The 15,633-nt window shown below is 34.8% G+C and overlaps 1 protein-coding gene across 1 annotated transcript in view; it reads left to right on the forward strand.

Annotated features, from left to right (window-relative positions):
• Nucleotides 1-15,633, forward strand: part of ARHGAP18 (Rho GTPase activating protein 18) — a 166,869-nt gene that overhangs the window by 119,983 nt on the left and 31,253 nt on the right. The window contains exons 7-9 of the mRNA XM_074309867.1: nucleotides 2,288-2,379; nucleotides 6,712-6,789; nucleotides 12,534-12,693. Coding sequence (XP_074165968.1) covers nucleotides 2,288-2,379; nucleotides 6,712-6,789; nucleotides 12,534-12,693 — 330 coding nt within the window. The remainder of the gene's footprint in view (nucleotides 1-2,287; nucleotides 2,380-6,711; nucleotides 6,790-12,533; nucleotides 12,694-15,633) is intronic.

The raw sequence follows: 15,633 nt of genomic DNA on the forward strand, positions 1-15,633 counted from the left end.
AGTATGAGTGGCAGGGTTGAAATATTAAGTTTTTCACACCTCACATATTAAGTATAGAACACACTACATCATGTTATAGGGCACTGGGGGCAGATAAGGAGAAACTGTTAAAAGTTTCTGTTCAGGGAATTTGAAGGAGGATTGGCTTCTCACTCCATTTGATGCTATCATTTTTGGCAATTCTACATGTTTCAGTGCTGTGTATGGTGTACTTATTGATTCATCTACAAATTCAGCTCTTGAGAAGAATGCTTCAGGAGTAATAATAACATCTTATATTTCAATAATAGAGCTTATATAAGGATCATAAATAATTTCATGGCTGTCTCTGTGATGGAGAGAGAATGAAGATGATTTTTAAAAAATTCACAGAATGGTTACCTGACCCCTTGAAGTGGTTGTAATTTTTATCCCCAACATTCATCACTATTTTGTTGATCATTGTTAGCTTTACTAATAGTAATGCTATCAGGCTATTTAGACAATCAAAACTTTGAGCATAACAAATTACTCTCTTTTGATGAAACATTATTAGAAACTAGCCTGATTTTTTCCCCCCATAATATAATAGAATTAAAAGAAGCAACTTTGAAGCCAGGAAGACCAGCTACCTCTGACACATGCTAGCTGTGTAATCTTGGATAAATGATTTAATTTCTCAGTGCTCTGACTAATTCTCTGAGATTGTACATTGCAGAAAACATAGATCTTTCCTTTTCTGGTAAATAGAGTTTTCTCTATGCCAGTGAAATGACAGATACAATCCCTATTCCTAGAGTGGAATCACTTCTTTACCCATTTGATCTGTGCAACAACCCTATTCACTCCTCAGTTTTGTTTTCTATACCTTTTCCCAAAGACCCACCATGAATTTTTATGGAACAATCATAATTCGTCAGGGCTCTCTTCTTGAACCATCCAAGGATTTCTTCTAATGGAAACCGAGTAGAAATTGTTTAGAAAAGCATTTGACAAGTTATAGTTGTTTTTTGTTTGTTTGTTTGTTTGTTTTTTGTTTGTTTTTGTTTTTTTTTGCCAATCCTGCTGCTTGTGTTTTAAATCCTGATTCTCTGTCTCCTTGAGAATCACTGAAAACTTGCTCTCCTGTCCTAGATAATCTCATTCCTCTTACATTATTTGGATTGATGATTAGAGTGATGAAATTAACAGTAAGCAAATTGTTTCTGGGTTTTCAAGGATTGATGTGACAAAAAAAGTATTGGATTTAAAGTCAAAGAGTTAGGATGTTGAATGATAGCTTCACTACTTAAATGGCTAGTCACTTAACTCTTGAATCTCATTTTTTCCTCATTTGTGGTGATTAATAATACTTGTAAAGGTAGTTGTGGGGATCCCATGAGGTGATGCATATAGTGCTTATTATAGAATAGTCTTGTATTTATTTTGTACATATTTATATATGTGTATGCTACAGCTCCTCTTCCCAATAGAATGCAAGATCCTTAAGATTGGTCAATGATCTAGTATTTATTATTCACCTGTTGTGTGCCAAGCACTGTGCTGGAAAGATAAAGAAAGGAAAAACTTAAGAAGCTCATGGTCCAGGGGGAACATTTAACTTCTCTGTGTGTACCCTCACCACCTAGCATAATGCCTAGTAGTATATAACTGAACACCATGGTAGGTGCTCAATAAGTTTTTTTTTTGATGGGTAACTTGTTTTTCTCTTCCGAGACATATATTTTATTGAATATAAATAGAAACAACATTAACTAGTTAATTTTTTTAAACTCAGTTTAAAGAAAGTTTGTGAATGTCTTTCTATATTAAATCCCTTTAGAAATATGATATAGCAGCACTTCCTTTCAATGATGTGATGATTGATAACAAAATTAAATAAACTTGAATTTTTCTGATCTTTTTAAAGTTCCATGCATCTTTTCTAAGTTCTTTGCCTTAAATTATATTTTCTGAAAAGAAGACTTGCTGAATAAGGTCATACTGCCAACTGATTTCTGAAAAAGCAGATGGTCCCTTTATATTATTTCATTCATTATAGCATTCTGAATTCTGATCTATGCTAAAATAGAAGTTCCCTCTCTTGAGGGAAAAGATATGAAAGGATATTTGCCTTTTGCCAGAGTATTTAGTTTGATTACACTTAGTAACCTGATTGCATATATTCATTCAGCTCTGCCACACTGAATATGAGGTCAGGCGCTCCAAATGTGCAAGGAAAACTTATGCTTTGAAATCATCTCTTTCTATCCTATTTTCATACTTTGAAATAGATGTGAAATGTTCTATTTTCTTTTGCTTTGTGCAGACTCTGGTCTTTTTGGTGTTCCCCTGTCAGTATTGCTAGAGCAGGATCAGAAGAGAGTCCCAGGGACGAGGATACCCTTGATCTTTCAAAAAGTGAGTAGACAATAAGTAAGTCAGCTGGGTTTGGGAATAGCAAATTCTGAAAGATTGATGTCTTTGGCATTAATATTCTCATAATGGAGTCTCCTGAATTGTCATGTCTTTACTCTTGGTACAGTAATCGCTTTAGTTTCAAGGGTTGATGGCATATATTTCACGGAGTTGCTTTTTGTGGGATTAAGACTGAATAATAATTACTTGACTAACTTTAGGTATTACTGAACTGATTCCTTTTATTTGACTGACACTTCAATTTCTTAGAACACATTTGAATAGGGATTCTTCTTTTAGGGGAACCATAAACTTGATTCAGAAAAAAAAAACTCCACCAACAGACATCATTATTTTTTTACATATAACTAAAATTTACCATTTTTCCTTAAATTATTAATTTTTTAAGAATATTATTTTGAAAAGAGGTCCATAAGCATCATTGACAAAAGGGATCTATGACACACACAAACAACAACAAAAAAGGTTAAGAATCCTTGTAGTAATAAGACATACTCATAAATTTGTTAGGAATTTTTCTCCTATAAAATTCTACCTTGGTACCTTGTCATGGCAGGGCAATAACTTTGCATTATCAAAAATTATTACTGGTGATAGGTGAATTGGCAGGTTCTACCAAACTAGAAAGATTATGAGCCAGAGAGTATTTTTCTGATTGATGCATTTCATCAAAAACTGGACCAGTAAGTGATAGCTTTGGCTGCAAAGATTCATTCATCTTCTAGCAACCTACTAAGGTGTAATAGAGTTGTGACCTTCATTGATGAAAGAAGTTATCCCATGGATGAAATCATAACTATTGAAGTCTTGATTGTTAGAAGTATTTTACTTTTGTGAATATTTTGTCTATATGCATGTCCTAAGCTTTTCTGTTTACACTGAGTATGTCAGGTTTAATTTAGCAGGTTCTTTTTCTAAAGGTAGAGCTCAGCAACCATTTTCTAATTTTATCAAGTCACCAATATATTCCACTTTAAATTCACGAGTAAGTTATCCAGGGAAATCAAAACATCCAAAATCAGACTTGCCTTCCTCTACCAGTTGTTATATACTCGGGAACTACTTATTAAGTTTAATACCAACCTAAACAATGCAGAACTATATGTTATTGCATTTCTCTACTATGCCAAACATTAGATCTTGAACATGGGTGTTCAGTAAACATTTGAATGAGTGAACAACAAAGTAGAATAGATCTGCTACAGAATCCTAATGCATTTCAGAGTCAACCATGAATGATTTTTGTATTATCCATCTTACATCTGCCTTCTGTTTGGCTTCATATTCCCTTCCCACTCTTCTTGCATTCTAAGATCCAGAGACATTGGGTTTCTTTCTGATTCTTCCACATAATACATTTGTCTCCCCATTCTGAGTGTTTTCATTGATTGTCTCCTATATCTGAAACATTCTTCTTCATCTACTTACTAGCTTCTCTGGCTTCTTTCAAGTTTCATTTAAAAATCATATCTTTTGTAAGAAGCCTTTCCCAGTACTTATTAATATTTTAGCGTCTACCTCTGAATATACCTCCAATTTATCCCTTATATATCTTCTTTTTACATAATTGTTTACCCATTGTCTCCTATATTAGGCTTGAATACCTTGATATTGGGGAATATTTTTGCCTTGCTTTATATTCCCAACAAGTTGCACAGTACCTAGTTCTTAATAGATATTTAATAATTGCTAACTAAGTCTTTGCCAGTCATGGACATGAATTTATTGCCCTAGTATTTTTACAGTTAGTTCTACTTTTTGTTAAATCCAAATCACAATGGATTAAACATATTAAGTTCTAGCTATCTTCTTTTATCTTCATAGTATCATTTTTGGGTCGCTATAATTTTTTTATCCAAAAATTTAAATGAAAAAGTTGAAATAATGAAATTTAAAAATACCAACAGTATTTGCTTGCTTTTTTTTTTCTCACCTTTTTTTCCCTTTTTGATTTGATTTTTTAAAATGTAGCATGATATGTAGAAATATGTATAGAAGAATTGTACATGTTTAACACTGGATTATTTGCTGTCTAGGGCAGAGGGTGGGGGGAAGGAAGAGAGAAAAAATTGAAACAAAAAGTTTTTCAAGAGTGAATGTTGAAAATTATCTTTCCATGTATTTCAAAAATAAAGAGCTATTTAAAAATACCAAATAGTATTTGAATCTATTATTCTGTGTATTAAAAAAAATCAGTTTATAGATCATTTAATTCTAGCTTTTACTTTGAATTTTGAGCCTCAATTCTATTAGAGCTTGATGAAGTCTGGTGGTACAGAATCTTAATGTGATTCCTAAGAAAGTACATTTTGTCCTTTGTGACCTCCTATCACTGGCCATCTCTAATATCTTTGGTCATCTAGAAATGTTGTGAACTTCAACCGTTGTTTGCATTTTACTTTTCTCATCTGCCTTGTGTTATTGCTACCTTCTATGATAAGGTATTGAGTTGTGGGGGGAGTAGCATCTATTTCATAATTTAAAAAGGACATAGCAAGGATATAGGGATGGATGCTAGGCCAGTGAATGCAGTCCTTTTCTTTGCAAAAAGGAGAGAAAGAATCTCTTTTCCAAGTTCATATTTTATTCATTGTTTTATTTAGATAAATTCATCTTCTTAAATGTGGGGTTAAACACTTCTAATTTCTAGCTCAGTGCTCTTTTCACCTTCCCCCAGTCCATACCCCCCTCCCCATCCCCCTTCACTGGGGAATCCTCCTCTACTGTCCTCAGCAGTACTTTATCTCCAAAACCTCCAAGACCCGTGGGGCCTCCAAGCCCATGGCTACCATGGCCATTGCCTTGTCATCTGTTGAAATCTATTCTTTGAATTGCAAAGGAGACTTTAATGAAGTTTCCAGGAAATTCCTTGCCATTAAACCAATCAATAGCTGCCTTGGAAAAGCAAGGATGATACAATGATACTGTCATCTCTCCTTTCAGCTCTGCTATCTCTCTGTCTATATACAAGTTGACTATGGGCTGCCTTGTCTTCTTATTGGACTTACTGCCAGTCTGAATTACTCTGCCACAGACTCAATAGCAACATTCTCATCCATGCTCTAGATGAGGAGGATGGTATTATTATTACAATTATCCTATTCAGAGTCACTGTGTGATCTTTGATTCTAGGGCCCACCAAATTTATTGAAGCTACCATGGTCCCTTCAGTCCCTACTCTTTGGCTGTCCATAGTACTTCTTTTGGAGTTGTTACCATAACTCCCTGAAGTGCTACTTGGGGCTGGCTGCTGCCTGTAGCTAGATTAGGATAAATGTTTACCATAAGAAGGTTGGGGATCTTGGCTGCTGTCACAGCCATTGGTTTAACCATATCCTTGGGGAACTGATTGTGAATTTGTCTATAGGAAGAGCCATACTACTCTGATTGTTGCCTGAGATAGCAGTTGATTGACCATAGCCACTGTAGCTCTGGTCAGTTCAGAGCAGAGAACTGACTGCTCTGTTGGGAATAGCTTTGTCCAGGCTGGGTAAGGTAAGCCCCATTTCCTTGTGTGGCTGAGTGTTCTACTGAGGCCATATCTGAGCAAGTGCACACTGGCTGCCAAGCAACAGAAAATAGAAGACAGCTGACCACTAACACTTCAAGGACTCCAGATGGTTTTTTCATAAAAACTTTCCTACTTCCCTCCTCAGCTGCTAGTGTACCCTCCCTCTAAAAAAACTTTCTATTCATCCCTCCCTCCCCTCTCCCTTTTCTCTTTTTTTTCTCTTCCTTTTTCTTCCTCTTCTTCTTTCCAGTCACTATTTCATATATATGTTTGTGGCCTGAATGAATGAAGCAAATTAGATACTTAAAGGTGTGTCTTTTAATCAACATTTGCCAAAGAAAGGTTTTTGAAAACTGGTTTTTTAACAAGACTTTGAACAAAGTGAAAATGAAATGCAAATGTGTAAATATCAGAATGCTGAAGATTGATTAGATCACAGAGTCCAGGCTCCTGCAAAAGCAGGAGAAACAATTATTTTTGGAGCTTTTAAAATGAGCATCCTCATTCTCTACTTGTTTGCAATAACACAGCTGTTGTGTGAAATCACATACTTTTTCTCATTTTTTGTAACTAAGGCAGTATGAAGAAAGCCATCTTTTTTCTTGAGTGCAACATGAAATTAATTATGTTTTCAAGTTCTTGGGTTTGTTTATTAGAAGGCAGTAATGCAATGGCAGCTAATCATAGAATGTGTACCTGAATATGGTGTAATCAATTTCAGTCATTTATATGTAAAATAGATATGATATTCTTGACAGTTACATTTTTAAATATTAATATCTGCTTTTTTTTTTTCTTTACAGTTGATTTCTCGAATAGAAGAGGGAGGATTAGAAACTGAAGGGCTTTTACGGATACCCGGAGCTGCAATAAGGATAAAGGTACTAACTGATTGAATATACTTATGACTAGATTTAATCCTTAATTGCATTTTGAGTCATATTTTAACAACTTTATTCTTTGATTCCTATGTGACACTAAAAATCTTAACACAAAAATTAAAATTAAGTATTTGTTTTAAGTTTTCTTAGCTCCTGATTCTGTCTAAATTTTTCTTTCACAAAAATGAAATAGAAACAACAATCCCTCCTTTCTGGGAAACAGAATACTTAGGAGTTAGTTAATTGTAGAATGCCCACTGTTCTGTAGAATGATGATATGTTAGGTTTGTGTTGTCATATTAGTTAGATTCAAATTGATCAAGATTCCTTTCCATCATTGACAGAACAGTAACCTTGCCATTGGTAATAAATCATAAGTCTCATGGTTGTTTTCCTGACAAAATGTACATTGTCTTAACCTCTAATTACTAGTAGTCCTATGTTTTCTAGTTCTGATTTCACATTTTCTGCCACTACAATTTTAATCAGGTTGGCTCTAAGCAAAATTGTGAGATAGATGAAATTTGTCTTCTCTCCCAAGTCCATTCTGCCAAAAAGTCCTCTTCTGATTCATTCAGGATGCGTGCTTTTATACACTAGTTAAACAGAAGTCTGAAAAACTGACCCAAGAAAGGAATTGTGGTAAGCAGAAAGAATACTGGTTTAGGCACTAGAATTTGAATTCTACTAGTGATGACATGTGGATTTTGACAAATTACTTTATATCTCAGCCTCAGTTTCCTTATCTGGATCTTGCATTAATTATCTCTTCCTTCTCATAACAATTTTGGGAAATAGGGAATGGAAATGTTATCCCTATTTATAAGAAGAGGAAAAGGGGGATTTACATAAATAAAGTGAATTGTCTAATATTGCACATAATAAGTGTCAAGAGCTGGGATTCAAACTCAGGTCTCTCAATGGGCGATATCAGATATTATAATGCCACTAGATTGAAGAGCTCTTTTTGGAAGGAGGGTTATAATTTGGTACTCCTCTAAATCAAATTGGTGGTTTACAAATTAAACTGGCTATTTTCATTGCTATGATAATTGTATTTTTCTACTTATAGCAACTCCTAGGAAAACCACATAAAACTGGAACAGAAAAGAGTGTGCTTTTTCTTCAAGTGCGCTTTCTTCTTATTAGATCCTGAATTCATGGATTATTATTTATTTTGATGATTCTAAAGGAACTGGATCAGTGACAGTGATTGACAAGTTGAATTTGATCAATCAAGGAATTAAGTGACAAATATTAGTTAAGTACTAACTATGAACTGAGGTACAGATACAAAAACTAAAATCAGTTTTTTCAAATAGCTTACATGCTATCAAGAGGATAGTATTTCATGTATATAATACACACGTATGCATATAAAATAAATTGTTCAGTTATTTTTTAGTTAGGACTCTTCATGACCCCATTTGGGAATTTTTTTTTTTTAGCAAAGATGCTGCTGTAGTTTGCCATTTTCTTCTCTAGCTCATTTTACGAGTATTAGTAGTTTTCTTTTTTATCTTTTTTTTTTTCTTTTGTGAGGCAATGGGGGTTAAGTGATTTGCCCAGGGTCAAATAACTAGGAAGTATTAAGTGTTTGAGGTCAGATATAAACTCAGGTCCTCCTTCAGGATTGGTATTCTAATGTGCCATCTAGCTGCCCCCCTTTCAGCTCATTTTACAAATAAGGAAACTGAGACAAATGGGTTTAGGTGACTTGCCCAGAGCTATAGAGTTAGTGTCTGAGGCTGGATTAGAACTCAGGAAGATGACTCTTCCTGAGTCATACAATAAATAAATAGTTAAATATAAGTTAGTTAGGAAAGGCTTCATGAAAAAATATGTTTGTATTGAATCCTGAAGGAAGAGAAGGATTCCGTAAAATGGAGGTGAGGTGGATATCTGTTCCAGCTTTTGGGGGCCACTAGTGGAATGGGATGGAGGTGGCAGAAAGATTGAATACTGTGGGTAAGGATAATAGAGATCAGGCCATTTTGCTACAACAGTGAAGATTTCAGGCTCTAAATCTTGAGCTTGGATACTTCTAGGCCTAGAGCCAGAGTCCAGATGCATTTTAGAAAGGTTTTGTGTAAATTCCTAGCTGCAGATGCATTTCATTGATTTATTTTGACTTGTATCCTCATTTTAGAACATTACCTTCTGCCAGTTTGGCATTTGCCAAGTTACATTGTGATCTCTACTGTGGTACTTTTTTTTTTTTTTAAAGGCTTGATCTGAACTAATCATACAGTAACTTAATGTGCTTATTCACCATTCCCAGCCTTTCTCTTCTAAAGCTTATACAACCCCTGCAAGTGATTTGGGAGCTCTATATATTTAAACAAATTGTTATTGTCCCATACTTGTTAAGCACTAATGCAGTTCCTACACCTGGCAAGTGACACACTTAAGAGTGATTCTGAGATCAGTTCAAGTCCTGTTGAGAAATGCATTTGCTTAATAGAAACACTCCCTCAGAAACAGGTAATGTGCGTGTATGCTATCTCTTCATACAGCAGTACAGTGCCTTCGTTCGCTATTCACAATGCATCAGTGCCCACGCTGATAAAGAGTGATTGCCAACTAACAGCAGAGTGATAAGGGAGCATTTGCTTCAATGCAGAACGCTGCATCTAAGGTGTGATTCCTGGGAGAGGAAATCTGTCAAAAGGACAATCTAAACCAAGTGTAATTTCCAGAAAGGCCAATTAAATGGATTCAGCTGGCTCAACCCATCTACCCAGCCTCTTGTCACAAACCAAATTATGCAGCAGCTGGTCTTTTGTAAATATATGAAGATAGGATGCTAAGTGCTTAGTTGATTTTTCCCCCCCTTCAACTTCTAACTGAAATGGTTTGCTAGCTTCACTTGTTTCTTGTTTTGCTCTCACTTTTTTGACTGAGGCTTTCTTTTTGAGATATATTAAATTAGCATCAAAAAACATTCTGTACTATACCTAGCTGCAGGTCCATTTTGATGAAGTTACTAAGCTGGTAGATAAAGGAAATCCTGTAGAAATAGTTGACCTAGATTTTTGTGAAGTATTTGATGATGTCTCTCTTACCCTTCTTGTGCACAGCATGAAAGAACCCCACACTAGATGTTAGTGAAGTTATGTAGATTTTCAAGTGGTTGAAGAGTTGTACTCAAAGAGCAGTTGTCAATAATCACTGCAAGGTTCTTTCCAGTGCATCACCACAGATATATGAAAGAAAGACCTTTCATGTATCACCCTAAGATATTTAGCCCTATACTATTTACCTTTTTTTAAATCAATGACTTTAAAGGAATGGGTGACATGCTTAAGAGATTTGTAGATGATATCTATATATTGGTTGGCAGACTCAAGATCCAAGATATGCAGATAGCTTGGGTCTTTGAACTGATTTTAATAAGAATTGAATTTATTAGTAATAACTAGGTTCAACAAGTCTATTTTTAGTACAAAATGGCTAGATAGCAGTTTTTTTTTTCTGAAAAAAGATGTAGGATTTTCATGAGATTATCTGATAATCAAATCATAAAAGCTAATGCAGTCCTGGGTTGAAAGTGTCCAGAATAGGAGAGGAAATGATAGTTCTAGACAGAACACTTCTGAAGAATTGTATTCAGTTATGAATACAATACCAGTGCCACATTTTAAGAAGAGCAGTGACAACATCCTTAAGACAGAATCAGGATGGTAAATTTTCTCACTGTAATGACATATGTGAATTCACTGAAGGAACTGAGGCTGTTTAACCTAGAGAAGAACAGATGGGAGAGATATACCTACTTTAAGTATATAAAGGACTGTTATTTGCAAAACAAAAATAAAACCCTTATAACAAATATATAATTCCTGCATTTTGTTGTTCAGTTGTTTTTCAGTCATATCATACTCTTCATGACCCCATTTGGGGCTATCTTGGCAAAGATACTGGAGTGGTTTGCCATTTCCACTCCATATAATTTCACAGATGAGGAAACTGAGGCAAACAGGGTTAAATGACTTACCCAGAGTCACACAGCTAGTAAGTATCAGACATCAGATTTGAACTTGGGTCCTCCTGACGCTAGCCCCAGCACTTTATCAACTGTTGGTTACTAGCTGCCCTATATAAGCTTGGTATTCTAAGGAAATGGTAGCTGTTGAAATGAGTATTAGTAGTATTATTAATAGTTCTAAACCAAAGTATCAAAATAGTGTGCCTAGTTAACTTCGTCAGTGGCTTTGAGATAATTAATTACTTCTCATTCTATTTGGATTTAAATAACTAGAACTTGAGGTTCAACTCTTTCGTCATCTACCACCTAAGACATTTAAACCAGTTAAATGTATGTACTTTATAAAATCTCATTTGTCATGTTATTTAGTTTTCCGTTTATCTCTACTGAACATTCACCTACCTCCCTTACTTTTAGGTATAAAACTTGACTATGAAATCTAGTTATATGTATACTTTCTTTATGGTTTCGAAATGAAACTGTCTTAAAGACTGTATTTTTATTATTTAAAAACTGTCCTGCATTTTATGATTTTATCAGGATAGGGAACTCCTTGGTCAGATGAAACCCTAAATATGTGTAAAGGCTCTGCTATTTATAATTGTAGTATTATCCAGAATACTGAAAGAAACAAATGACTTGCCTGGGTTTGTATAGTGATGAGTGTCTCAGACAATAGATTCCCTGGTCTTCCTGACTTTAAGACCAATTCATATTATACTACTCTGTACTGATTCTCCTTTATGTATTTTTTAGTGAATATTTTTTGTTTTTTTTTCTTGAAATGAAATTTTATTTTTTAAAATTATTAAAGCTTTTTATTTTCAAAACATGCATAGATAATGTTCAACACTCACCCTTGCCAAACTATGTGTTCCAAAAATTTCCCCTTTTTTCCCCCCATCCTCTCCCCTAGATGGCAAGTAATGCAATATATGTTAAACAAGTGTAATTCTTCCATTCATATTTCCACAATTACATGCTACACAAGAAAAATCAGGTCAAAAAGGAAAAAAAAATAAGAAAGAAAACAAAATGCAAGCAAATAACAACATAAAGAGTGAAAATACTATGTTGTGATCCACACTCAGTCCCCACAGTCTTCTCTTTGGGTGCAGATGGCTTTCTTCCTCACAAGACATTGGAATTGATCTGAATTGTCTCACTGTTAAAAAGCTAATATTTTTTTTAAATGCACATTTATAGGAGCTTAGAGAATGACCCTAAAGTTTAAGACTTTTCTTTTTTTCCCTTGTAGTATCTTGACTATTTGTCATTTTTGAAGATTCTAGTAAAAACCCCATTTTTGCCTATGTTGGAAGTATATTTAGCCAGTTAACAAACTTATTAACAGGTTACTGGGTGCCAAGTACTATACTGAGTGTTAGATATAGAAAGAAAAACAAACTTAGGGTTTCTGCTCTCAAAGAGATCACCTCTAATGGAGGAAACCATGATTAAAAAACAAAACAAAATAAACCATTATGTACCAACAAGATACATGCAGTGTAAATGAGAGATAATCTCAGGGAATAAGGTGGAATTTTGAACCAAGTCTTAAAAATTTAATTCTTAAAATTAAAATAGTATAATCTGATCTTGGTTTATGAAAGTATATTGATATGGTAGCCAGTGAAACTTGTAATGTTTTTAGTTTTCTGTAAAAAGAAACTCTTGTGATATGTGAAATATGCAAAGCTGTTAGCAGGACAAAACTTGGTTTTGGTGTTGACTTTTGTTCTTGTGTCTCTTTCAGAACCTTTGCCAAGAGCTGGAAGCAAAGTTTTATGAAGGGACTTTTAACTGGGAAACCGTCAAGCAGCACGATGCGGCCAGTCTTTTGAAACTTTTCATTAGAGAACTCCCTCAACCATTGCTCAGTCTAGAATATCTCAAAGCTTTTCAGGCTGTACAGAGTAAGTAGTGTTCTTCCTGATGACACAGACTTTGTGAATGGAAACCTTATGTTCTTAGGAGCAGGGCATCTATGTTGTTGATTGTATGTTGAATGATTAGGAAGATATATTTGGTTAGAGATCTAGGGAAACTAGGGGGCACAGTGGACAGAGTGGTAGGACTGGAGTCAGAAAAACTCATCTTCCTATGTCAAATATGACTTAAGAAACTTACTAGCTGTGTGACCCTGAGCAAGTAACTTCACCCTGTTTTTTCTTAGTTTCCTCATCAGTAACATAGATGGAGAAAGCAATGGCAAACCTCTCCAATATCTTTTGCCAAGAAAATTCCAAATGGGATCACAAAGAGTTGTATGGAGCTGAAAAACAACTGAACAACAAAAACTGATCTATTGAGATCCACCACATTCCTGAAAGCACAAGTGTTAACTTTGCTGCAAAAAAAGAATTATTTCTGTTTTGTACCCAAATAAATATCTGAAAGAAAGCACATGAAACACCTCTGTGATCTATTTATGTCCCAACAATCCAATTGAAATATTAGTTTGTTAGGACCTAAACAAATAGATCTCAATGAATCCAATGCAAATATTGGGTTATTGAGATCAAAATAAATAGAGATCAAAGTTATATATACCTTCTTCCTATTCAAATTTATGCTGTGCTATTTAAAAAACATAGCACATTTGTATACCAAAGAATCCCCAGCAATTTCACATTTCTTTATGATTGAATGAACTACATAAGCCTATATTCTACTTCACTTTTCTGCCAAGGAGTCTAAGAAACGTTTATTGGAAAAGTATATACACTGTGGGTTTAGCAGTTATCATAAAATCAGTAAGCTTTGTGAGAAAGTCTGCCAGATTGCCATGACTGATACACTTTTGAAATCAGCCTGCACAGGCAAGATTTAGGTATTTTGTTTATTCACTCTAGGATGTGGATCATTCTACTTGAAGTCCTCATGTTTTTGTGTTTACTGGTTTCAGGGAACTTTTGAGTTAGAGCTCGTCGTTCTTAAGTGTCTCTCTCCTGGCAACATTGAGCCAATAATGGGATTGCCTACATGTTGCTTCTGTCTCCACTGTAATCAGAAAGAATTGAGGAATAAGGGAGTAACTGACCTTTCAGGTCAGTACTAAGATAAGAAAGCCTTTCTCTCAGATCCATAAGCATGTGGTGCTGCCTTGGAAATTCCTTTCTCATTCAATTCAACATGTTTATTATGTGATCAGTGGAGTTATATGGGGGTGTGTAGTACTGTGCCAGGGTTTGGAGGCAGACTGGATTAGATATAGTTCTTCTGACAAGTCTGTAGTCTAGTAAACCTGCATTGATAAAAGCTATACTGCAAAGTAATACAAAATAAATACAAGAATTGTAGTTAGTACTCTGAGTACTACCTGAAGTTTGTGAAGAAACAGGGGGAAGATTGTTACTGAATGGGAAGAGCCAGGAAAACTTCTTGAAAGTGGTAGCATTTTAAGTTGGCTCTTAAAGATTGAGCAGATGTTAAACAGAAAGGCATGATGGGGAAGGGAACATTCCAGATACAAGAAATGGCACATGCTAAGCTATATTGGAAGGAAAAGTACAAGGAAGGACGAGAAGTCCAATTTATCCAGATTATAGGATATGTAGAGAAGGACTAAATGATTAAATAAGAAAGGAAGGAAGGAAGGAAGGAAGGAAGGAAGAAAGAAAGAAAGAAAGAAAGAAAGAAAGAAAGAAAGAAAGAAAGAAAGAAAGAAAGAAAGAAAGAAAGAAAGAAAGAAAGAAAGAAAGAAAGAAAGAAAGAAAGAAAGGAAGGAAGGAAGGAGGAATGGAGGGAGGAAGGAAGGAAGGAAGGAAGAAAGGAAGGAAGAAAGGAAGGAAAGAAGAGAAAGCTGGTACAATGGTTGCTATGAAATTGTGGAAAACTTTGAATGAGAAAGTAGAGATGGAAGTTTATTCCAAAGGAACTACCTAAAGATTGTTCTGGGAGCAATGATGTCCCCTGAAAAGAGAAGCCTTGAAGCAACATGAAGCATAAAGTGACTGGGGTTAGAAAGTACTGTGAAAGGAGAGAAGAAATAGAAATACCAGTTAGGAAGTTATGTCAGTAGGCTAGGCTGATGATATTATTGGCATAATCCCCAAGAACACTTGAATACAGGAATAAGATAGGGGGCTAAAGGATTCGACCTATGATCTCACTAAGAAGTTTCCTTTCCTAATATAAGTCAGAGTCTTACAGAGTTGCCTAGAACACTGAGAAGTTAAGTAATAGGATCACACAGCCAGTTTGTGTAAAAAAAATAAAAAAATAAAATAAAATCCAATTCATACTTACTCTGAGACAACTTTTCATCCACTGCTATGATGCCTCTCTACAAGAATATTCTTTAAATTTGTGCATTTTTCTTTAAGTAGTTTAGGTTTAATATATATGTGTGTGTATGTATATATACATATACATATATACACATTATGAATATATATGCATGTATATGAATATATATATACACACACATACCTACACATGTGCATATGTATATGTAGAGAGATAGATGTGTATTTCCAGAATATATGCACATACATGCGTCTTGGATACTTTGATTGCTATTATTTAGGGCAGACCTGTATTTATTTCACAATAGCCTCTTTATTGTACTATCACTATTCTGCATCTTCATGTTGTAAAACTCCATCATAACTATGATCTGGTGATTATCCATACATTCCTTATGGTTGTTGAAAATCTAAGCTCAGGGCAGCTAGGTGGTGCAGTGGATCCTGCCCTGAAGTCAGGAGAACCTGGGTTCAAATCTGACCTCAGACACTTAATACTTCCTAGCTGAAGTCACTTAACCCCAATTGTCTCAGCAAAAAAAAAAAAAAAAAAAAAAAGAAAGAAAGAAAGAAAAAAGAAAGAAAATCTAAGCTCAGGCATTAGTC

The sequence above is a fragment of the Sminthopsis crassicaudata genome, chromosome 4, assembly GCF_048593235.1.
Source record: "Sminthopsis crassicaudata isolate SCR6 chromosome 4, ASM4859323v1, whole genome shotgun sequence".
Taxonomy (NCBI): domain Eukaryota; kingdom Metazoa; phylum Chordata; class Mammalia; order Dasyuromorphia; family Dasyuridae; genus Sminthopsis; species Sminthopsis crassicaudata.